Raw genomic sequence first — 26251 nt, 5'->3', positions numbered from 1 at the left:
GAAAAGCTTTGTAATTGACTGATAAATATGTTGTGCAAGTATTAAAGCCATTTTCGTATCAAAAAAAGATAAAAAACTGCTTGAATTTGAGATCCGGCACGACCATTCCTTCGACGAAAAAAAAAGCTTCCACCAGCCGCTGCCAGATATGCTAGTAAAAATCGAAATTACACTAGCGAGTACGAACAATCTATCCCGGACTATTCATTTCTATCAAACTAATATCATACTGTAGAAATGATATGTACAATAACGATTCTTGGATAATTTTACAAAATAGTAAAAAAGTAAGAAAATTAAGTAACAGATAATATGTTAGGCATAAAAAAATGCAAAAAATGTCATTGAAAGTGTGGTTACACACATAAAAGCGAAAGCGGACTATTACATTGCATGTTCACTTGTTTACGTTTTATTTGGCAATGTGATATGATTTAAAACATTCTAATTGATGCTAACTATCGAGCATGTACTGTAATTGTTAAAAAAAATTCATGGCTTAAATGTGGATAAAATTACAGTTATATAATGTAAATTTTAAATTGCAGCTATTTTATTTTTCAACCGAAATACATCATATTCTTATTTATATTTAAAACTGTCGGAATATTTCTTATTTCCATGTTTCGCATTCCGTTTTTCTATAGATCTTCACACCTTCCCATTTCCATTCATGTTATTTTTATTTCCACCCGCAGCCGCATCCGCTCTTTACAAACCGCTAAAGAAGCCCATTTCAACCTGTTAGCTACCGAGACAGCTGGCAGAGTGGCAGAGAGTAATTTCAAAAATGGCATAAATCTTCTCGGAATATGCAATAAAGTGTACCGAACGCCGGACGAACTAGCTTTACGGTGCAATAATCTCTTTCTCTCCACTGCAAAGAGGTAGTTCCACGTACGATAACTCCAAATACCAGGCAAGGTCGGCCGGTCGAGCGCTAGCGTGCGAACTGAATTAGCTTTAGCATTGTAGAAGCAAAGTGTGCGAGAGGTGTTGTATAGGGAGAGTGAAAAATCCTAATCCCTCAAGCCTACCGAGCCCTCGCCGTTTGATATGTGCAAACGCAAGAGCTTTTTATTTTACTCACAGCATACGAGGTGAAGTGAAGGAAGCGCATTAATCCATTCCACATCGAGGGCGCGATCGGAAATCAGCTGCTGCTCCCGCGGCAAGATAAGCACGGCAGTGTAGATTGATAAGAAGCACAGTGAATGGGAAGGAACAAAATTTATGCAAAATGACACCACGTGCTAACGAGAAAATGGTACGTTGAGTCGTGAAAGAGCATACGGCACCGGGCAGGAGGGAGGGAAAAATGCGAAAGCTTTCATTTTTACTCCGGCAAAACGACTCCGGCAAGAAAGTGCGCACGGCAAAAAGCACCCGCGAACGGTTTGAACGTGAGATTGATCCGTACGTTTTCGATCCCTCTTCCTTCCGTTGAGGTGAGTGGAAGCGAAAACTCAAAAGATCATCTACGTGGGTTGGATGGATGCGAATGAAATATGATTATTTATGATAAATCCATACGCTACATGCAACCGTACGGGACGTACGGCGCAGTGCAACATATTGACGGAGATTGGAAAAGAATCGAATGAAAGATGAATGAGCCTACATCGAATTGGAATCGGTTGGATGTTTTTTTTTCCAATGTGATGATGGGTCTGTGTGAATAAATTGGTATCAAATGTTTAGGTAAGAGAGTACAATTGTTTCCAATACATCTTCAACATGTTCAACATCTTTGGCATAGGGTAAAGTTTTATTTTAAGTTTTTTTATATTCTATACAGTCAACAAAGCGACGAAAAATGTGAAATCATTGATCGTAGGTTCGAAACGAGATATAAAATGCACAGTACCAAATCGCATCATAATCCAATGTCGATTCAGGGTCTTATCTACGCTAAAGCTGACTTCATAATCAACATCAAAAGACCGCATAATATGCATTCCATGCACTTTTTTAATTTCAATCGTTTAGTATAAAAATGCCTAAAAAAAACCGCACTCTTCCTACGCGATTCATTTTCATCGTGAATGTCCCTTCATCCTATTTCCATCCCGGTGTGCATGCTCCCACATGATACCACGCCTAATGTTTGTTATGACTTTGGTTGATACCCTGCCTGCCTCACGTGAGCGGGCAGAACGTACTGCCAAAGAAGCTACAAATAATCTTGTTAAACTTTTTCAATTACTCCACCGAGCTCATTCCTCGGTTCCGGGCCAATCCGATTAACTCACTCGACACGTCCACGGAGCAAAACGCTCCGACCGTGGGAAGCAAGTAAGTGAAAAAAGAAAAGAAATCACCCAAGACCGCACAAAATTACTAGAATCTCTTGCGCAAGGAAAATCCTTTCCGTGTCGCTGGATGCGTTTCATCACGCTTCCACTGTCGCCCAAACGCAGGCAGTAGGCGGGCGCAAACGTTAGTGATGCATGGCGGAAGCAGAAGATGCAATGCGTGGCGCGAAGGAGATGGCGGCACGCGCACGGCGTCGAACGGAGACCCATTACCCTGTCGGTAGATGAGATTCCCGAGCCGGGATAAAGTGTTGGATAATTACTTCTTTTAAACTGTTCCCCAGTGGCAGAACGTGTGTGCGGAACCTTTTTTTTTTTTTGGTGCGATTCTAAATTTCCACTAGGTTAAGCGTGTGTCAGACCTGTGTGCGCTAATTTAGCATTAACGGGGAGTGGCGGCCAGGGTGAAAAAGGGAATGTAGTGTTTAAGGAATAATTCTCTAGGTGATACACTTGAGTACATTCATTTTTGAGCACCTTACAATTAACTACCGATTGACATACGTAGGGGAAGGTAGGTAAAGACGGACACTGCAGGTAAGATGGACACTTCTCATAAATGCATGAAAAAGGTAATTTTTGAAAAAATCAACAATGCTAACTTAAAGTAAAACAACACATTTGAGAACATTTTTGGCATAATACATGAAAAATAGGTTAAATCCAGGAACAAAATAAATTTTCAATCGTGTACACACTTTTGGATCCAATTTGAATACTGCGGATCTTAAGCTCTTCAACTTGTATTGTTTATATTTCCAGAAGTTTTATTTAGTTAATGAGTTGTCGTAATCATTCATGAAAAAAACTGGCGAAAGAATGAGAATGAAAGAATTAAAAAGTATTGTTTCTGGTGTTTTAAACATCCTGACACCAAAGCGGGAAAGACGGACACTTTGTCGTAGGGAATGATGGACACCGAATTTATTGATTTATTTGACTTCTTGTATCAATTGGTGATGAATAGATTTCTTCAAATACCTTAAATAAGGGTATTCCGACATCGGTCAAAATAGTAGCCATTCGTTATGCTATTACTCGCTCGACGCTGATAAAACGCTTCACGAAGTCCAATATCTTGTCACGATTTGGACAACTTAAAGCAATAAAAAGTTGATGCATTGATGCGACATCGTTCAGGAATAGATGAGAAATGCTATGGGATTACAAATATCAAATGTTGAATTATGACATGGTGGAAAATGGATTAAACTATTAACAAGTCCCTCAAAAAATACTGGAGTCGTGGACTTTTTGCGGAGTAATTTCTTAAAAGGAAGTTCTAGACTGTTGTTCTGTAAGCTGGAGCAACGTCAGCTGTTAGTGCGCGATATTTGAACAATGCTTTAGATGCTGCATTCTACGATATATTACAAGTGCCGCTTACAATTCCTAAATTCATGGCTGAATGAACCGTCGTTGCAATTGGTCTAGAATTAGTTTATGTACGTACCAGGATGTGCAAAGCAATAGGATATGTTAAAATACTATAAACCTCTTCAATTTCCACCGTTTTTTTATAGGTTTCTATCTTTCCTTTCATGGTGTCCATCTTTCCCATATCAGGTGTCCGTCTTACCCGAACATTTCAAAACTGCACAAAAAAAACGTGTTTTTCATTCATGAAGAAAACGCAAAAATCGATGGAAACTTAAAAGTTTCAACACATTTTCTGATAAAACATGATTGTAAGATAATGTATGACCTTTTTTATGGTCGTAGCACTTATACATCCCCAGATTTTTACCATTTCCCCTAACGTGTCCGTCTTTACCTACCTTCCCCCTTTAGCCGACTTTTTGTGAGATTGTCTACTTCTGAGTTACGAGATTGATACATTCATCAATATAATTTTAATTTCCGCTTAGATCGAACACGTCGCAGAGCTCGAAAGCGTAAAAATCCTATACTTAGTTTCGAATAATCTAAAAGTTCAATGACTGTTAAACCATTTTTCAATTTTTCATAGAATCAAAAACGAAGCAAATATACTTCGATTTTACCAAAATTCGTTTCAACGTTGTAAATAAACATTGGCAGAAGTGTTTGAAACGATTTATTTTAGTTTCGATGTGAATATCAAACCAATTAAGAGTATTTAGTACCCAAGTGCAGTGAAGTATGTAAAAGTAAGATCGCTAGAATAATAAAACAAAATCACGATAAAGCAGAGTTTATAGTAGGTTCCCAAGTTACATTTATGAATAACCTGACTTTTTTAAAGTTTTATTGAATATATGCTCCAGGCAATAAACTGCATAAGGATTTACTCCTTCATTCACATAACTGATTACTATATAAACCAACAAGTCGTAGATACTTTCCTTTAGTAACACACTACCGAACAAGGCTTAGTCCAGTGGTCAGAATACTTAAGGTCCAAATTCTATAAACAAAGTTCGTGAAGTGATACGTGAAGAACCAATAAACCGCGCATAAAGATGTAAGAAAGTTATACGAAATATGTGAAGAGGAAAGAGTCGCCATATAGGCAGCAAGCAGCCACATGCAGCTCGCGATCGTATATTGCTCCAAACAATAAGCATTTTTATGCTTTAGCATTACTACTAACGACTTTAAACCAATAAAATCACGATTAGTCTCACTTCTTACGTTTAAACAAGTTTGAGAAGGACACAATGGCATCGGAAACCGCTCAAAATATCCCACTGAGTCATAAACACGTCACACGTCAAACAAAAACATTTTGTAATTAAAGTATATAGTATGTTATGATATTCATCTTTACTCTATGCAAATCTGCTTGAAAAACATTCTTTAATACATTACATTTCTTCTGCCGTGTCCATTATTTAACCAACAGCAAATTGAGATGCAAATTGAACGACTAGAGCAAGAATCGATAAACCAAAGACACGTCACTCTCTCCCTCTTATACACACACATAAAGAGCAAAAAGTACAAAGCCACTAGTCAGCACTCCTTCCCAAAAACCTCGCACTACGCAACCGGAACTCAAAAATTATCAAACCCCAACCCACAACGCGACGGAATGACCACAGCCAGGCACGAAGCAGCACACCAGCAATTTGTCCCATCGCAACGGAAGCTCGACGGCGTACGCCACCCTGCATCAAAAGGGACGGTCCCTAACGGGAAGAAGGGAAAATATTTTTGCACGCTGTACTTAGAGGCCGGAAATGACTTCAGATGCCGCCGGGTCGAGGTAGTACATTCCAAAGGCATGCGAGAGTGTTGGCAGGCTTCGTTTGCTTCGTCATTTGCAAGCCAACGGCGGAAAACTATGATGAGCCGTGGTTCATTCTACGTCCGTTTCCTGAATATCTAAACAGTTCGATGCGTCGCTTTCGGTCCGTTTTCGGTTTCTTACTCAGTTTTCGTAATAGTTTTGTTTTGCTTCCTCTTAAACGAGATAGTTGGCTAGGCTAGAATGGAGCAAAATAAATCCCATCGGAGCAAACATCGGTACCGGCTCCTCCGAGCATGGCAGAAGCTGCCGCAAAATACGGGCAACAAACAACCGTCTGCAGCAGAGTTGATGCTTAAAGTATGCCCGAGAGTACCTATACGGTCAAGTATTTTTCCTATCATGCAAGCCTTAGAGTTGGGTACATCGAAGGACCCACACAAAACATCACCCACGGGGATACCCACCAGTCCGGCGCGTTTGTTGTCGCAGCATTTTCATCAATTATGTGACACCAGCATCAATTTTCAACGCGTGTTAGATTTCTTTCCATCCCAAACAGCGTCTCGTGAATCATCATCCCGTAGCTCCCACTCTCACAGTATATGTACACAGGGGCAAAATCGATTAAATTGCTGTTCCATCCGTGTCTGCCGCTTTCTCTCTTTTTTTGTATCTTCCCATGCTTCCTGCACGCTAACAATCACGCCATACGCTGCGTACCGAGAATCATGCCGAATCGATTAGGTTTTTGTCAGCACCGCTCGGCTAACACGTACTTTATTTCACAAATCCCGCTCACTTGGATACCATGTTGCGAATGCAAATCCACAAACACACATGCAGCTATAGCTCTTGTTTGCCTATTTTGTGGCCGTTGCAATATAACATCGGCCATTTGAGCGGGTGGAAAATCGGAACATTTCACCGGGGAGCTCGAATGGGAATAATTTTTGGGTAAAATTTGAATACTCTAATAGCCGTGCACAGAACGAATGCGAGATAGGCAACTAGGGGCTGTGCTCGAGTGGATATTTATTTGTTACCTTCCTGTCCTTCTGCGTCCGGGCCCACCACCCCGGTGCAGAGTGTTTGGTGGTCAGTAAACATGTCGGGAACGAAAAACACGTAACAGTGAATAAATTAGTGCTGCGAATAGATTTGCCATCACAGACGATAGAGAGTAGGAGCGCCCCGGCGAGTGGGTCCATATTTCATAGCTCTGTTGAAGGTGCAATGTTTGTGTGCGTTACGATGAACAAATTAGCCTGTTAGAATAGATTTCGATTAAAGCACAGGATGCGCTGCGCTGTGTTTGTTTGTTTGCCGATGGAATCAAATTTATGAGATGGAAAAAATAATAAAAAATACGTTAGAATGCGCTCACTTTGCGCTTTATTTTGTTACTCCTTCTCTTCTGAATCTTTTTGCACCTTATCAATTAATGATAGGTTTATTCATTCGTTACAGAGTGTGTTGAAATCAATTGATTTATGAAACAGTTGTAATAAATACTATTACTACCTTTCAGACTTTGATATGCCTTAATAATGTTTTATGTAGAATTTATTATAATTTTACTTTATAAGTGTGTGCACTGCAACTTCATTTTAATGTGACTTTTCGAGATGCTACATAGACCTAAAAATCTGAAATTGTTTAAAACATTCTCAAGACGATGATAAGATTAACTTCTAAATTATCCGTTTTAGCAAACCTGTAAATGTATTCTCTTGTACGAACGTTACTGCTTTCTATTAATAACTTAAACATTGTGCTCCACTGATCTAACCATACGCTTATTAAGACTTGACAAATATATTCCATTCAGATTGTTATAAGAAATAGTAATGGGAGCTCGGAATCGGACCTATCCGATTCCGATTCCGTGTTTGGAATGAATTCCGGGGCCGATTTCGATGCTGGAATCGATTCCGATTCCGGTGTCGATTCCGATTCCGGTGTCGATTCCGATTCCGGGGTCGATTCCGAAACCGATTCCGGAGTTGGTTCCGGAGGTGATTTTTGAGTTGAATCCGGAGTCGATTTCGGATTCGACTCCGGAATCGATTCTGAAATCGGCTCCGGAATCCATTCCAGGATGGGAATCTGCTCCGGAATCAGAATCGTCTCCGGAATCGGAATCGACCTGGGTATCGCAATTTGCTTGTGGAAATGGAGTTAGCTCCGGAATGAGAATTAGTTTTTGAATTGAAGTAAGAAGCGTGGAAATCGAAATAAGTCCGGGAATCTCCATGTGATTGGATCTTTCACAAGTAAATTTTGATTCTTTGCCGCTATCAACACGTAGCATTATTGGACCCAAACGCCTATATTCCTATGGAGATGCCGAAACAAACCGACTCCATTTCGAAGTTAATTCTGATTTCGGAGTCAATTCCAGTGTCGGAGCCGATTTTGATTTCGGAGCCAATTCCGGAACCGATTCCGATTCCGGAGCCGATTCTGGAGCCGATTCTGGAGCCGATTCCGGAACCAATCCAGAGGCCGATTCCGGAATCAATTCCGGAAACTGTTTCTGGACCTACTAGCCGGAATCGATTCCGACGAAATCTTCATTTTTCCCATCACTAATAAGAAAGTCAGGAACGCTTCCCGTTAAGAGTTATTACTTTACATAATTATTTATAAAATGTATGCTATTTCACACGATTTAGGTTGTACAAATGATATGATCATTCTAGTCGTTATTATCTAATCCCGCTGCAATCCATCTTTATGAACATGATGGCCCATTGCTATTTTCATTTGTTGATGTTATTGTAAAACATTTCATAGTTTACTAAAAGTGGATATAATTTGAAACATTTATCATGCCGTAAAAAATAGTCTTGAAATAGTTTTTCTCACAAATAATAAGCGTTATAATGTTGATTATTATTATTCCGTGAATTATCAAGAAGTAGGGAATTATCAAGAAGAAAAAGAAGAAAAAGAAGACGAAGAAGAAGAAGAAGAAGAAGAAGAAGAAGAAGAAGAAGAAGAAGAAGAAGAAGAAGAAGAAGAAGAAGAAGAAGAAGAAGAAGAAGAAGAATATGATGAAGATGATGGTTTCATAAGGGACGTATTGCGTACAAAGTTTAGTTGACAACATTAAGATAAATAACTTGTATTGTTCAATTCTTCAAAAAAATAACTTTACTTCCAAAAAGTCTTAAATCTTTAAATTAAATCTCTACTTAAGCATTACGATCTGGTAAACTAGTAGTAATTTAAAACTAGTAGTAATTTATATGTCAACCAGGAGTGAAACCCAGATATGAAATCGATGCTTGACTTAAATTTATCTCGATCCATTCAATAATTGCAGTAATTGCTTTCCACCACTACGATCAAGCGGTGTGAAACTAAGTTTTAAAGCCAGCCATTATAATAAGTCGCACACCAACCCATTGCGCACAGCATTGCGGAAAGAAGATGTGGGCACGATTTCAACAGTAACCTGTGTTTTTCCGCGCGCACCAGCAGACACGAATCGCGTGCGGCCATAAATTAACCGTAGCTTCAACTAAAAACTCATCCGGACGTGCTTCCGCCCCATATGCTGCCCCGTAACGGATTTCTGGTTCCGGTTATTCGGGGCGGAAAGTATCAAACTTGATTTACCGCACATTGCACGCATCAACGAAGCAGGGATGATTGAGCCCCGGATACACCGAGCTGTAGTTTCGTCCCGACAGGGAACACTTTGGTTAACTCCGGGAGTGAAGGAAACTGTGTGCCTGTGCGTATGTACGGGTTATGATGAACAGCAGAACTTTTTAAGATTATCGACTTGTAACAATTTACTGCAGAATTAATACAGCGCTAAAGTTTGCCAAAAATGTCAGACTTACACTGATTCTCACGGTATCTGAACATCTAGACAAATAAATTGACCTAAATTATTTTAAAAATATACTTTCGTTTCATACATGACTGCTGCTGGCCATAACAATAAAACCACATAAAAAAAGACATTCTCTTTACAACCAAACATGAAAAAAACCTGCTGTCATATTGCCGAATGAGGTACGAAACAGCTGCAATAAATAACAAACGTATGGTCTGGATCGGAGCCAAACCAACGATAAAGATGCTTTGAGTATGACATATTAAACTTTGTATTTTTGATCCCCGCCCAAAAGCTAAGCTCTACAATCCTTACAACCATTGACGCTATCAAAGCAAAGCCCTTTAAGAGGCTCCACTGAGCTTATCGATTCAGATTTAAACAATTGAACACAAGCCCTCTTCGGTTTGGTTTTTAATTCACCGTTTCAATAGTATTGATTCAATTATTTGGCATTACAATGCTCGGTGTGAATGCATCCGGCTACATTGAGCAAACAATACCCTTCGGAAGCAAGTGAAGGGCCCCATCAGGGGCACCATTTTCCTGTGCAAACAAAACAAATATCATCTTCCTCTAAAGGCACACATAAGACACAAAAAAAAAGTTCAACCGCTTTCCTCGCGCAACTTCACAATAAGAACACAATGGTATGGAAATCAAATTGGCAGAAACAAAAAAAAGGAAATGAATAGTGGCGGGATCGAGTTCGCACAACGGTAAAGTACGCCCTTCCTCGTGTCCATTGCTTTTCCGGTACAATGTAAGTGAAATCACCGGGCTCACTTCTTCGCCTATTGCAAATCTTTGCAATTGAACACCTCACGACCACGCTCGTGTTTTACACCCAGATGGTGGTGCCTAATGGAGGCGAGTGTTGTGGGGCTTTGGCCACGGGGCCCTGCCCACCACCCGCACGACTTTTATTATGAAAAGTGGAAAGCTAACGTTCGAGCACGAACGACACTGGAGAGTGAAGCGCAGAAAACAGCTTGTCTGCCAGCCAAGGGACAAGGGCATCCATTCGTTTAAAAGGCACCGTCGTGGGCATTTGAGGTAAAGGGCAAAAAGAAACCCAAAAAAAAGTCCATTGAACAAAACAAAAAAAAACTCGCTACAATTGCCCCGGCAAACGTGTACCCCACAAGAACAAGACAAACGAACTCAAAGTAAAGGATTGAAGCAGGAAGGAAGAGAAATTGAGCTCGGCAAAAAGCGTGAAACAACCAAATGGAGGAAAAGAAGCAAAAAAAACAGCAACAAAACCTACAGTAGACATTTTGGCAACATCCTGTAAATTAGACAGCCGACGAGGAAAAACCCGGCCTCTCCTATTCTCCTCGACCTCGAGTAACTCGGTGGAAAAGTGGATGAAAACATCCGTAGCAAGTACACGCGAAGTACACTATATCTTATCTTATGGGTTTTTCGGTTTTTACGCCAAGGGAGCGCCAAGGGACGGGGGTCTTTTTGCGCTCTATTTTTCACCACTTTTTTGCACCGCTGCATCGCATCGGATAGCAACGGAAGTACGGAGGGTATATCCAGGGGTATGTTTTTGCAGCGGGGAAGCGAACACTGCTTGAGAAACTGCGGCCAAACCACGGCCACAGCTCGGCCGTTCTAGATCTTCTTGATCCGCAGTTTTTTTTTTGTTATTAGTTTGTTTTTTCTTGTTGTTGTGTGCTGAGACGGGTTTGGGGCTACTACGAGCTTTTTCTTAGTTCAGGAAGCTGGTGAACTTTCTCACATCCGGTTAAGAGCAAAAGATCTAATGGACGGAAAAAAATTTCACATCTTTGGGCATTTTTTGGAAAAATAGTGTACTTCAAATGCTTGTTTTGAGACAATTTTCATACATTTTATGAATAATTTTAGAACGAGAAAGGAAACAAATTAATACTTAAATATGCTCTACGTTTATAAAAAAACTGTTTTAGCACATTTCTTTTTTTAAATTTTAATAAACTCGGTTAATTTTTTTATATTAATCAATATGAGTTTTTAAATGATTATTTTTTTATTATATAAATATCTTAAACTAGGCACAACTTCTTCATGCACAGAAATAGTCTAATTTCTATCCGGAACACGTTTAATATACACTACTAAATTACAAAAATGCGAGTAAACTGTCCCAACATTCTACTCAAAAGCATACAAATTAACAAACCTTCCAAATCGCCGATAATAAATCAGTTTAAAAATAAAATAAAAGTCTATTTCCCTTTTTCAAAGCTGTCAATTGTTCTTAGTACAACTGTAACACTGAAACCACTCTGCACCAGACCACAGTGCGCTCAGCACACTGCTATCGTGATTGAAAAATGACTGAAATTGTTATGTTCGCCTCATCCATCCGCTTCCCACCATTCCTGCTGTAGTGCCTGTGTAGCAAAACTATGAAACAATCTTTTCCTGTAGAATTTTGTATACATTTTCCTACCCTGTAGCGTACAACTTTCGCTATAGTGCAGCTACCAGAAGAAGCAAAAGAAAAAAAAATACCGCTCCGATAAACCAAAAACCACTTCACTCATCCCTCACCCGCGTAGGAAGAGCTGTAAAAGAGAGAAGCTAAGCAAGTCGAAAGGCTCCACCGGCAAAGATATCGCTGTATTTAAGCCGAGATTCGAACGTAATGCAATAAAGGCGTACCACCGCCACGGTGGGAGTGGTGGGCAATCTTCTGCCTCCGCTTCTTCCATACCTCGCGAGGGTAGAAATTACTCGCAGCGAGGGAGAGTGCAAGACACCCAGTCAGCACTGAGCCGTGATTGCCGTTCCAAGCCTTAAAGCTTCGGTCTGGTTGGGGGTCTTCCCTTTCCGCGTGGAGGTAAAATGCTTTTACACATTGTCCCTTGACACTGCATCGAGATTAAAGCCGTGGGAATCGACTACGAGGAAGCAGCAGCATCACGGGAATGTTTCAGCATCCTTTACCGGGGGAGCAGCATACCCGCAATGCATGGTGTGGCTCTTGTACGGGCGCTTCCAAAACGCCAAGCGAAAAGAAAGAACCAACCGACTGCACACCACTGTGTCACTGTTATACGGAGTGACATTTATTTTATTTCAATGACCCTCATGGCCCTTCCGAAAAGCTTTTTAAGTGGAGCTCGGTGGCGGCCAGCTTGCGGATAACAGATTTATGAAATTAAGCTAAAAACCTTCCCCACGGGGACGGGCGGAGTACATTCGTTCAAGTTGTGTTGTGTGTCATTAAAATAATGAGCGTTGCAGAATAGTGAAACGGCCATCCACGGTGCACGGGGCAGTACATCACTAATTAAATATTTCCAAGCCATGTAGCGCGAAAAATGGCATGAGATATGATGAAAATTGCAAACCCGACCACTCCAAGGATGGTACAATGCGGAATGCTCTAGCTTACCGCGTCTAAGTACACTTGATAGCTGTAGTTCTCGGTAGCTACAAAAAACAAGAACCTTAGCATGCCTTTTCTTGGCATAAAATAGATACTTCATTGGGTGCAATGACTTGTTGTTGGGTGGAGAAATTTGATTTGTTTCTTCTATATTAATGATGAATTTGAATGTAGAAAAATTGTAAAGGAAACATTTTACGGCTTTAGCTTTGCATGTTTTGCATCTCTTTCGTATTACAGGGTTTCTCACGATTGATTGGTTGGTTCCTATCAATTTTTGGTGGGTTCTCTTTTTTTTTTTGGTGCGTTCCCATGATTTTTTGGCCATTTCTCAGATTTTTTTTGGTCCAATTGTATTGATATCCAATCGGAAAATACCAATAAATTATGGGAACGCACCAAAAAATCATGGGAACTGACCAATAAATCGTGGAAAACCCTGTATCTATGATTTTAAACACTTAAAAATTTTACGTTTTTAACAGATTTAGCTGTGTGAGTGTGTTTTTGTTTTAATTTTTTTCGTGTTTCGTTTAACCTGAATTGCAATTAAAAGTTTTTACATTACTTTAAACTATTTACTGAAATAAAATGCCAATTATTATTATAATTTCTTTTAAGATTGTGTTGAAATCATCAATTATGTTAAAGAGTCGATTACTAACAAATCAATGTTAACCAAATTTAAGTAAAATGCTTGGCACTTGAATCTATTATTAATAAACGCTGAATTTAAGGCTCTAAGAAAGTAAAGGTTAAATATGATTTGCAATAAAGTGTCAAACCTTTGATTATGTATACTGAATTATATAGAAAAGGGGACTTAAGGACTTATGATACCTCTGAAAACACTTAAATAACATGAGTCTCTCTGTTGAGCTGAGTTGACCAATGAAGAAATAATGCTCTATATAGTTTCCAAACACATCATTTTTTTCTACATAGATTTGCCACACAACTTCCCTTCCGTACAATTTTCCCGTGAAAATACTCAAACAAACCACTTAATACGTAACCATTACTGGGGTTGACAACACTTTTCTCATTATCATTGCAACTATATTTTCCAGGTGGTAACATTTCCTTCTCGAGCGGTGTTTTTTCCCCCTTTTCTCACGCAAGGGTGCATTTTTCCTTCGCCATGGCAAATAGCTCTACTAACGGTGATCGTTTTGAGCAAACATAATTAAGACAACTTTATGGGTACGGTCCCATATCCTGCAGTGCAGTTTTACGCTTGTTGCGATGTTTTTTCCATCCTTCGCTTCTGTTACACTCCCTCCCACATCATATGCCATCTCGTATTTTAACTGTGTATCGGAGAGCCTTCTCTTGACTCGGAGCAACTTAGCGTAGGTCGGAACGGCCCGGAGGGCTGACAGCACAACTTAGCTTCAAACTTGGCTTCATTCTGGTGATTGCAGATCCTGCTGCTTCTAGCTGCTAGACGTATCGTATCGCACGCGGATTTCTCCCCCAACCTCAGCTAAAGAAAAACCGCCAAAGAAAACAATAACAACAAACAACCTGCGAGCGGCTGTTACACGTATCAAAAAGCAGTAAAGATAATACGCCTAACTTTTCACCTTCTGCGCTGAAGGGTGTGTCGTTTCCGCTCCGTAGTGTGCGGCTCGCTGGTTGCTGGGCTTTAGGACGAGGGCTTAATTATTTCTTGCCCAGCAAATTTTGGCCAAGAAAAACAGCAGGAGGGGGAAAAAACTTCTACCCGTTTCCAGGACAATTCGCTGCTACAACCATTGATTGCTCTGTATTGTAATGCCCGCTGTGTCCCGCTGGCTAAAGCTTGCGGAGCTAAGGTGAGGTGGGCTCAACTCCCCCCCCCCACCTCCCTTTTTGCTGTTCAGTTGCGTAAACATCCACTCGGACGAACCGCCCTGGCGATGCAGACGTGTCGAGAGGCAATCGAAGTGATTATAATAATGACGGTCGTGAAACGATCATGCACGACTTTTATGATGATGAGGGGACGGTACGTGAACGGGCGGCAGGCCGGCTTGCGCAGCGGCCCCGTGAAAACGTTGGCTGTGAAGATAAGTGCATAACTTTTTGCCAATGTTCCGGATACCATCCGGCCGGTTTTTTTTAATTCTTCTCGACCGGTACCCCGAAACCAGCAGAGTGTATCGATTGTTCGTCACAGGGAAAGCTCCCTGCAGTGAGTGAGCTCGATGGGTCGGAAGTTTTTCGTGCTCCTTTTCAACCACTTCAACTGTTCGGCCGGATCCCCGTTTTGGCCATCCTTGCCCCGAACGAGGTGGGCGTAGCGCGTGGGCGAAGCAACGCAAAAATAAATGACGGCGTAACATGGCTACAATTATTACAAGCATAATCCTAATTGAGTGCAATCCCATCTTAAGTGGTCAAATTTGATCGCTATTTTCTGTGTGTGTGAGAGAGAGAGCAGTGTGTGGCTGTATATGTTTAATGCTGAGAGGCAAACACGGGTGGATTCGTTAAGTATTATGGTTAAGGATAGGACACACAGAATGGTAGCTCAACTGCAGTCATTAGAGCAAATTGTTGGAGAAGAACGTGCAGCAAAACTATATTCATAGTAATTTCTAGCAGATACAGCAGAAAACAACATCTAAAGAGCAATTAGTTTGCCACGGTTTTTGCTCACGATTTTTGTAAAAAAAACTTTATAAATGTTATTAATAATAAGAATGGCTATATCTTTGTATGATTGATTTTAGTTGCCTGAGTAAGAGACATCATAAAATATTCTTTAAGGTGAAGGTAATAGTTGTAGCATGGTTTGACATCGTTGCATCGGTTCTAGCATGGTTTGATATATTTGCTTCCAACCAAGAAAAAAATGCATTATTACTTATATAAAAGCACTGAAATGTTGCCCTTTTTCAACCAAAACATGTCTATTTTTTGTGGTTTTGCTTGAGGTGCATCGTTTTAACCATTGACAGAACTTAGTAAATATAATTTTTTTACGTTTTTGAAAAAAAACAAACCACTAATTTTGTATTTCACAATTTATATACCAAACCAATAAAATTTTCTAAAAAAAGAACAGACACATAAATGTAACTGCGTATCACCGAATCCATGTGATACAGTTTGTATCCGAGTTACGCGGTTTTTGCGTTCCAGACGAATCCGGAAAAGTCAAATTTCACATTTTTTGACAAAAATATTATTGATTACTCGGAGTTTTTGAGTTAATTTAGTACTTTCATACACTTTATCATTTATTTGATAGGAGTCGTGCAGAAAATTCTAATATTTGGGCACTTTCCGTTTTAAGTTCGAAGGCTGAAATTTCAGCCTGTCAGCTGTTTGAATTGTATAGCAGTTTTCGAGCAGCTATCTAAGTCGGTATAATACACAGGTGGGCCTATCCCAAGGTGTATGAATTTAGAAGGCTGATTTGTATCGCTTCTGTTTCTGAATGAAGAATTAAGGAGTGTTTTGTGTATTGGTCAAGCCTCCAGAAAGCTTGTTTGAGCAACATTTTTAATCCATCCTGTCAAAAAGTGACGGTCAAATTTGGTTATATAAAACATGCTATGAGACCACCTGGACTACATACACTTTGATTCTGGATTCCATCACCTGATCTCTTTAATGCACCTTGGGATAAATGTTAACACCATCTTGTTTTGCCATTTTTTCGAGCAGGTACTCGAATCTAATTCTAGCTTTGAGGCTAGAATAATCCAGACTGGAAATTGCAGGCTACTTTTGTGTGTGGTTTTGTATGGAGCGTTTTCATGATTTCAGCCTCCAACTGTCAAACTCCATACTTTTGTATGGATGTAACTGACTAGAAACGTGAAAGGCCCCATTTCTGCCTTTTAAGCGGTTGCAATTTGTTAGCAAAAATCTATGTTATACCGAACTTGAAGCAAATTGTACTAATTTGACATTTCATCTGTCAAATTTAAAAAACCGCGTATCTCCGATGCCGCTTAAGTCGAGATCCATGTAACTCGGGAACAGACTGTACATGCAATTCAGTTGTAATGTTGTTTTACTATAATAAAAACAAGTTTTGTAACATGGAGTTTTATATCAAAATGAGAATGAGAACAAAAAAAAACGAGCAATAAAATTATAAGTAATTATTATAATGCAGTTATCTAGTTATAAGCAATACGGCCTTTTTGGACCGTTCCTCCTGAATAATAAATAAATAAATTATAATACACTTGATTATAGCAAATATAAAGTTACATTCATTTTGCAATAAGTAGAGAGCAGGAAAAAATATTCGATTAAAAAAATGACACCTTCCCCGCTCAAAACAATAAAGAATCGCCTTGGAAAATTTAAAAAGTTGTTTTTTTGAACATCGCTTGGAACGAAAATGCCGAAAAAACATATCATTGCAATTTTCAAAGCAAGTTCGTTTGCATGGCATTTTTCTGTTTTTCACTATACAATAGTGCTCTTGATTAAGAGACGAAGCTCTTCTGTTACAAACAGTACATGTTGTTGATGATAAACCTACCAAATTGATTTAATCAGAATCATTTTGTTCACAAACGACCTTCAGCATCCTTCGCAACTGCCTGTATTTCACTGGAATTAATGAACTGCATTCATCAGTTGCTTGACCCAATCCTTGTTGATCTCACAGTACCTCACAGTGATATTTTTTCGGATTCAAATGAGAATTGTAAAACTAGCCTTTATCTAACGGTTGATAAATAATCTAGTTTCATGGTGTAAGTCCAAATGTAATAGCATAAGTATTTAACAGCATATCTAGTTTCAAAGCATACTAAGCAAATACATTTTCAAGAAAGCACACTTTGAAATTAAGAATGTTTTAAAGATGATTAGCAAACTTGAGCTAACTTGTGCCTCAGTGCAAAATCACTGTACAGCATGAGTTATGCAAAAACATTTTTATCTTATCGTTAGCAATTTAACATCGCTCCAGCTAGATTACGTTGATTCACATTCATCCACACTCCCTAAGCTAACGCACACGCTTCAACCACCACCAGGCGCACCCATCACCCATCCATGTGGGACCGATGCCAAGCAAACATCGACGAAAACATTACTCATTGCTTGCCTGACCTCAGAGACGAGCGAGGGATACAAAAAAAAACAACTCTCCCTCCTGCCGGATACATTCCGCAAGCTTGCGGGTCAAATGCAGCAGCAGAAATGCAACCAGCATGCTTGAAATCAATTCACTTAAGCTGCTTTCATTAATCAAAAGATGAGCATCGTCCGCAAGCGGAGCAGGATAACATGCAAGCAAACTGACTGCAGCAGCAGCACGCAGTGTGGGATTTGAAGCGGAAAAGAATGAAACATCACCGCCCATTCGCAAAGGGAAGTAATGGTAGCACACAGCGAGAGAACGGTGCGGGCTAAACGCCAATCATAAATACAGATAAATGCCGCAATCGTGGTGTAATCGTGAGTGCCTGTCTGGATGGAGCACGGTCGACCGTGGCGGGTACTTACTTGCTTTATCCCGCCCGTTGTCTGAGTTGTTCTTGTGTGCACTGCTGATTGCTTCGAGTGCAACAACTTTCCTACCCGAAACCGTTTAGTGGCTATTTTCTTTCTTTACACGTTCACTTCCTTCAACACAGCATCCTTCCTTAGCTGCACGGACAATCAACATCACTTAGAACGCTGGGAAAATTCACACTAGGACACTTTTTTGTGCGATTGTTTAATGTCTCTTTTTAAGCTAAGTAGAACCAGCTGGTATTAAATGTAGCGCACATTTTACACAACTTTAAGCGCCATAGAAAAAAGAACCACATTCACCACGAAACACACTCACACACACACCCACTTACACACTTTCCACTCACAGTTGTGCTCAACCAACGAATTATGTCACCTTCGCCGAAAAAGCCTCCCTGCCGTTTACCACCACGCACTTACGCACCGGGAGCGTCGTTTTTCACTGCACGTACGTACGATGGGTAGCAAATATCTTGCAAGACACATTTTCCTTCGCCAGAGAGCTACACGCGGAAACAGAACGCCCAAACTTGGTTACACTGGACCGCACACGGACCGCATACGCTGGCTTGCTGGCTTCCGCAACCGACACAGCAAGGCATCATCTGTCACGCGCGCAAACTGCTCAACGAACCACCCGCGTTGGTTGGAGTGATTTTCCACACATTAGCCATCGTCGCTTATGGGGCATGGGGCCCATCCGCTTTGTACGGTACAATCAGCGACAGGACCGACTACCATCAGTCACACCGGTTACCGGTGCGAGGTTTGCACAGCACTAGCTAGCTTTAGCCAGTTCCTTACCCGTGAGCAACTGCTTTTGAGCGTACTGTCTTGTGTCCAACACCGTCCGTTGGTGAACGACACTCACGGCAGCATCCAACGAGCTCGGGAACCTGCGTATGACTGAGGCTACAGCGGGTTAATACACTGGTTAACATGCATCCGATATCGTCCACTTTCTTCGCGTAGTAGTTCGTGAAGGGCCAGAGCTTGTGGCTGCTGTTTGTGAAATCGTTTCGGGAAAGCAATGCGTTCGTGCTCGAAGAGAGATAGGAAAACTGAGAGTAATCTTTTCCGCGATTGGTGGAACATTTTCCCGCGCAAACCATTCGTGCTTACTTACGCTCTCGCTTGAGGGCGGCATTCTCTCCCTATTGCTCTCACGTTCGAGTAACCACGTGATTTTAATACCACTATGGAAATAACATCGCGTGCGGTGAAAACGCTTTTTGTAGGAAATTGAATGCATTGTTATCCATGGTATCACTGTGCTTGTTGTCAATGTGCTTACCTGCAATAGAGTTAGTGAATGATTTACAGAACCTAAAAACATTGAATTTGATACAAGTTGCTCAATTGTAGCAATAAAGTTGTCAGGGCAAGGGCTCATCCATAAACTACGTAATAGTATAAATTTAAATTTACATTCCCAAGCATTCCTGCCTAGTTGAAGTAAATGTGATGATAGAAGGTAACTTTAATACGTAGTCCCACAGGAAGGTAATGTACTACTCTTTTACCTGTCTTTGCATTTGCATGTACTTTCTATACTATTGAAGTTTTTTGTTACAGGATCGAAATGTTTGCTTATGGTTTATAACTGGATAGAAAAACAACTTGTTGCGCTTTTGATGATGAAATTAGAAAGGTGAAACTTCAGAGACAATATAAATCAGCTGTGTTGTATATTTCATTCCTAATTGATAGTTGTGTTCCACCGTTTTATGTACAAAAAGTCATGCATGTCAACATTTTGTTGTATAAAACGTGTAATGTTACGTTTACTGTACTATGCCCGATTCATACTTCACAAGGCCCGAATAGAAATGACAGTGCCCAATTGAGGGTTTACGACGCCCGAAAAAGTATTTACGGCGACCGATAACGTTTTGACGACGCCCGATTGGCTAGGTAAACCCTGTATCGCACGAAAATACTGGATGTTTGAATATTATTATTCTATTTGGCGAAACGACCAAGGCCTTTACAGGCTTTCAAGATTTAATTAATACCACACAGCCAGATAGTCAATCCTTGCTACGGAGGGACGGTCCATGTGAGGCTTGAACCCATGACTCTCCGTGCGATACGTCATTTATGGATGATTATTTAGGTTTATTTTTTCTTGTTTTATAACTATCTTTTCATTTTTCTTAAGACACGAATTAAGACACAGATATAATATATTTCCTAAAAAATAGTTTTAGCTTATAGTATTTAGCATTTCCCACAAAACTTATTTGTTTAGCACAATTTAGCATATTTTAGCATTTCCCACAAAACTTATTTGTTTTTTCTCATTTAGGAATGCATCAATAAATTTCATTCCACTTAGGCAAATATTTTTATTCGAGCATTTTTGTTACATCCCGTTCAAAACTACCCTTAGATATGCCTCGAACTGGTAGGCCCTTCAAACAAACCCACATTCCTGACCTCTTGGTTAATGTACTGCCATGCTTATGGTTTGTTTTTTCTCCTACTCATCGCAAGTTTTGTTTTTGCACTGTCCACCACTCCAACACACTCAGCCCAATCATCCGTACTGATAGATAGTTTTCATCTTGAACTTGGAACTTTTCCTAACAATCGCTTCCTTATGGCGTCCACTTGGTGCCTAGAGTATGGTGCAAAAGTTTTGCCCTTTCCCATCCACAAAGGAAAACTTATTGTTTCTACCCTGAAAACGTACCCGTATCTAGTCATTCCCCCGACCACTCACATTGGAAGGAACATTGTGTTGGTCTTATAAATTTATTAGCCACTTTGACCGTATTTCCTCATTCAACCCAGACTGGACAACGGATACGGCATAGCGACAGGGCTGGTTCAATTAGTGGAACGAAGAAAAGAAAAAAAAAACGCAGGGTGGAACAGTATTTGGAGTGATCTTTAAACAACGGCGTTTGGTCTTGATGGTAAAAATAATAACTTTATTTCCGTGTATCCTCTGAAGTTTGTTTGACAAAAATGACTTACGTGTATGCTCGTATCGTTCAAGCACCGGGCGAAAACAATCAAAGGCAACTTTCTACTGATAGTTCGACTGACACTTAGATACAGCAACTTAGTTGTACAGCTTGTTAAAGGCTTTCGGCACTACGAACTAGCATGCTTCTTTTACCATTCACCGGGAACACAGTACTTGAAGGTACATCCTGCCATCTTGCCATCGTCCGAACAGAGACAGGTGTTGCACTCATACTTGAACGAGGACTTGGGCGTACAGCTGAATCCGGGCGCACCGGGAGCAATCGCGGACTGGGGCAGATCATCGGCCGGTACTGATCGCTTCTGTTTCGGTTTCTGCTGATCGAAAAAGTCCGACGGAAGGCAAGCCTTCAGCGTACAGGCGGCATGGCCCGTCTCGGTACAGAAGCAGGTATTGCAACCGTCGTCACTTCTGAACGTCGTACCGGGAGTACACTTCTTTTCCGGAGCGGGCTCGGAACGCTTTGCACGCTGTGGGCAGGCTCTCCGCGTACAGAACCATCCGATACCGTTGTTGGCACACCGGCAACGGTTGCAATCCTACGTAGGGCGTCCAAAAAGAAATAAAAAAAAACATGTTTAGTTAATGTAAATGGAATAGACATTCAATTTAATGACCCAATCCTACCTTCATCTTGATCTCGTTCGGTGAGCAAACCTGTCCGTTTGTCTGCACATGAATCTCGTCCTTCTCGTCCGCGGACGACAGCGACTCACCGTTCTGGACATCGAGCCGCACCTGGCTGTCATCGGACAGCTCGTTCGGTGGGCACATCTTGCGCGTACAAGCCTTCTGGCCGTCCGGACCGCAGCGGCACTTGTTGCAATCTTCCATGAACGTCGTGCCCGGTTCACATTTCTCCTCACACAGTGCTGTTACGCGAGAGAAAAATGGGAGAACAGAAACGAAACGAAAGTTAGAGCATGAAACAATCTTCCACATTCCCGCTAATCCCGCCTATTGCTTATCGCGTTAAAGCCCAAAAATGGAGAGGAGAGGAATGTTACCAGCTTCAACAGTTTTGTTTGACTTTTCTCCATACATGCTGGGAAGCGTACCCGTGGCTGGAAGCAACGTCATCGTGGAAGCGGAGAAAGTGGCTGCTGATAAGCCATTGCCAGATAGTAGGAATAGCTCAGCCCACAATCACCAACGACCGACTTGCTTCCAGTGTGGCTACTCGATGCAACCAAGGGACAGATGGCGATCGATTCCAAACACAATTGATAGATCACGTTGCTGGAACCATCGCATCTACCATCGTTCGTGTGCGATTTCGATCGTTCGCGATTGTTTGGATCGCCAATTGAACGGGGGTTTTGAAATTGAATTGACCTTTGGCGAACCGTTCACGGTGACTAAACTGCCTGGCCGCATCGATGTGATGGTAAATAACGTAACAGAAAACGTGCAAACTGTTTACGAAAATGGAGCAAAATAACTGTTGGTGTACAGTATTAAAGGTCAAAATTGAGTATGTTTCTTGCACTGTTTAAGCTTGCTGATTGTTTCAAATCATTACATTGTATTTGACATGAATTGAGATTTTAAGTATTAACGAAGAATGTTGTTGAATGTTCGCAGAATTGCTTCCATTTTTTTAATGTCACTAATCATCTCTTAGTGCGGCAATAATCGATCATCTAATTTTAAAACAACTTGAATTCCAAGATGGAGCTTTTCAAACTTGCAGAATTATTTCAGGCATAAGTTTTAGGTCTTATGTTATTCTTTTATCACTAGAAAATGTTACATCTTAACTAAGAACATCCACAAGATAATCCAAATTGATTTAGCATTACGTAGCAGCGTAGTAAACCATTACGGGATGATCTTTCCATCCACCCATCAATCTTATCCGCTCAACCACACAATGTACCTCTTTCGAAGGACACAATGCTTAGACAAATTCGGGTGCATGCTCCCAACGACACAGGGTATCAAAAGTTCAAGGTTTCTTCACGTTTAGAAGACATTTCGACGTCCACGGAAAGATCGCGCAGTCCTATAGCATCGGCGATGTGCATGAATGATTTACATAAGAGATCTTCGGCCGCGGACGCTGTGCAGTGGATTTGAGACTCGGTCCTGGTGTTGCTGCTGTGTCTTATCGCGCCCGCCAACAATGCGACCCCGACCATTGCCACCAGCCAGTGACCAGTGCCGGAGCACCGTGGCACCGTGGCCCAATGCGTCGTCGTTGTCGCCGGAGCTGGCTATACACAGAAACGCAATTGGGCACGAGATAGTCGTGCCCGTGGGGTTGTGGTTCCGTGTAGTTCAAGGTAGCACTGATACGTACTCCCCGGAGCACCCGGCCGGTTGGGTGAGGGTGAATCGTGGCGCAAAATTTCAACTGGAATACGCAGGCATATACAAAACAACAAAAGAAAAAAAACGGAGCAGACTAGGGAGATGGGGAGCGATCGGAAGGCGCGTGTGCTGCTGATCGGAAGCGGTTAGGGATGGAAGTGGAATCTCATCTCAGACATTGCGACGATGGCGTCATCCTTAGCAAGTGACCGATTTACCATGGTTTACTGTAATCACGATTGGGTGATTTTTTTTTCGGGATTCGGGATGAGTTTGTGAGTGTGTCTGCCTACCCATGGCTTCCGGACACATCGTACGTCTTTAAGAGTAATGGCAATTAGTAGTTGAAACAATTCCAACAATTCCAAATGGCACACTAGTTATACACTATATATTCCACAATAATATAGATCAGCTGGAAGCTTCAATATCGATTGCTCGATCGGTATTGCTGTACGCCCATTTATGATAGAATGTTAGGTACTGCATAGGTTTGAAATATGTGTTGAAGTAGCATAGTCCACTATGATGGCGATGTTAAGATTCCGTTGAATAAAAGAAAATAATAATAAACATCCTAAACGATATTGCAACTTTTCCCTTCCAAAAGTCAATCGAAGTAAATCAATTGAAATTTGACGCATGGACTTTGGAACGGCTAGACTCAACCGGGATGTAGGCCCAATAGAATTAATGTTAATGATAGCTGGTTTTATAACACAATTGAACGTCCCAGTCTGAATTAGTCCCATAGAGTAACCGGTAGCGCACAGCATTAGTAATAAATAATCAAGACGACTGAGCTTTCTCACCAAACCCGGAATAATAAATACATAAATAATAAACATGAGCCGGTCTCGTAGTACAGTCGTCAACTCGTACGACTTAACAACATGCCCGTCATGGGTTCAATCCCCAAATAGACCGTGCCGCCATACGTAGGATTGACTATCCTGCTATGGGGGGAAATCAATTAGTCACTGAAAGCCAAGCCCACAAGTGGTACAGGCAGGCCTTGACCGACAACGGTTGTTGAGCCAAAGAAGAAGAAAGAAATAATAAACAATATCAGACCATAGACATACTTCATTATTCATCACTCGTTGTGAAATTATTCAACTAATGCAACATTGTATCTGCTTGTTAAGCTGAATAAATTGTTGCTTGCAGCGTCGTAGATGTAAAATAAACTATATCATCTACGCATCATTCTTACCTCCTACTACACACGTTGCCACAATCAGCATTAGAATCTTCATGATGGTGCCGCCCGGTTTTGAATAATAATGCACTTAACAACAAACAGGTATTGGGTTACTCTTTGCAGCAAAAACACGATCTGCTAAAACAAGCGCAGCAGCACTATACTCTCTCAACACGCGCACCACAGGCCGGCGTCTTCTATCCGTAATCAATTTGGCAGCAGTACCTCACACACGCTCAACGGTCGGTTGAGTTCTGTTCTGCTTTTACAAAATCTTGTCGAGATACCGCTCGCACGCGCGCGATGATCACTTGCACACTCTTGCCGAGGCCGAGGAAACCGAACTTTTGGTGTGGCTATGGCGACTACCGATGCTATCAGCACGTTACGCGGATGGATGGATGGCTCACACTATCGCCGAACGGTACCAATACCAACCATATCACACACGCAAACACTCTCTCTCTCACACACAAGTACACGAACACGTTAGCAACGTTTCACACACCAGTACGATCGTTCGATCTTGGGGTGTACCTGGTAGCGCGCACTTTTACGCCGCTCGTTTGATGGAGATCTTCACTTTTGCACAGCGGCTCGTCAACTGATTCGCTGTACCGGGCGCAACGGTTTATTTAAATACTTTATCAACATCGACAGTTTCTGGTGCCATCCGCTTCCTCCTATTACCCTCAACCCGATCAGTCCCCCCTTTTAGCGATCGCCCATTTTAACGATCGTCAACAATCGGCACTCTTATTGGTTGACCGTCGGTCTGGGGATGATGATGTTGCTGATGCTGATGACGGAGCACACCAAACCCAAACAACACCGTACGTCATCCAGATGTATGTGCCATTCGCGGCGTTCGGCCGGTTTCAGATCGATCGCAAAGCACGAGCGAAAACGATACCGCCCTTTAGGGGGAAGTGGTTTTCCCCATGTATTCTTTTTTTTCGCATTTACATTGCGTTCAGGTTGACATTCGCCGGATCATTCGCATTGCTATGGCAACCGTGAGGCCGGTGTGCTTTATGCCGCGTTCGAGTCTAGAGCAGCGGCATCACTAAAACACTCAACACGGGTTTGATGTTTGTCGTCACTCGCTGCATGCTAATGGATTGTGCTGGAGGCTTTAGTTGTTATTTCAGGTTTTTATGCACACTTTGCGTGTGGTTTGCCTGTTTGGCCGGTTTCCTGCACTCTCCGACATATATCATTCTAGGTGTGCGCGATCGTTTGTAGAATGATCAGTTTGAATGATTCGCGATGGTAATAATGCTGTTGATTACATTACAGACCATGTACACTTTGTTGGGTAAGATGATCGTAATGAGTTGATCGTTGTTTTAGTTAGCTATTCTTATTTACAATACTTTTTCTCATGCCTATTTTCATTAATACTCCAATACTACTAATTCAATAAACGACCTTTTTCATTATTAACACAAGAGGTGAGTCATCATATTTAAAAAAAATCTTTATTGATCTTAATGCAATGCCCTGCAAGGAACATCAAAACAATTCTTCGAAGAGGGT

General features: G+C 41.2%; 2 protein-coding genes across 2 annotated transcripts in view; both read right to left on the bottom strand.

Annotated features, from left to right (window-relative positions):
* The window catches only part of LOC120902588 (5-hydroxytryptamine receptor 1), an 80787-nt gene extending 61193 nt beyond the window's left edge, over positions 1-19594 (bottom strand). The window contains exon 1 of the mRNA XM_040311442.1: positions 18189-19594. The gene's annotated coding sequence lies outside the window, so the exon portion shown is untranslated. The remainder of the gene's footprint in view (positions 1-18188) is intronic.
* A 1514-nt stretch (positions 19595-21108) lies between these two features.
* Positions 21109-25332, bottom strand: LOC120902434 (pacifastin-like protease inhibitor cvp4). Its single transcript, XM_040311159.1, has 3 exons — positions 24725-25332; positions 21823-22067; positions 21109-21734 (listed from the first exon to the last, which is right to left on the bottom strand). The coding sequence occupies exons 1-3, from the start codon at positions 24765-24767 to the stop codon at positions 21324-21326; spliced, it is 699 nt and encodes a 232-aa protein (XP_040167093.1). The 5' UTR covers positions 24768-25332; the 3' UTR covers positions 21109-21323.
* Positions 25333-26251: the final 919 nt, after the last annotated feature.

Source organism: Anopheles arabiensis, chromosome 3 (genome assembly GCF_016920715.1).
Source record: "Anopheles arabiensis isolate DONGOLA chromosome 3, AaraD3, whole genome shotgun sequence".
Taxonomy (NCBI): domain Eukaryota; kingdom Metazoa; phylum Arthropoda; class Insecta; order Diptera; family Culicidae; genus Anopheles; species Anopheles arabiensis.
This window is presented reverse-complemented; position numbering and strand designations above follow the sequence as displayed.

Excerpts from the sequence above, each read along its gene's own strand:
- LOC120902434 (XM_040311159.1), bottom strand. The coding sequence starts at position 24,767 with ATGAAGATTCTAATGCTGATTGTGGCAACGTGTGTAGTAGGAG. Across the intron at positions 22,068-24,724 it reads GGCAACGTGTGTAGTAGGAG|CACTGTGTGAGGAGAAATGT; the intron begins GTAAGAATGATG and ends CTCGCGTAACAG. Across the intron at positions 21,735-21,822 it reads CGAACGAGATCAAGATGAAG|GATTGCAACCGTTGCCGGTG; the intron begins GTAGGATTGGGT and ends CGCCCTACGTAG.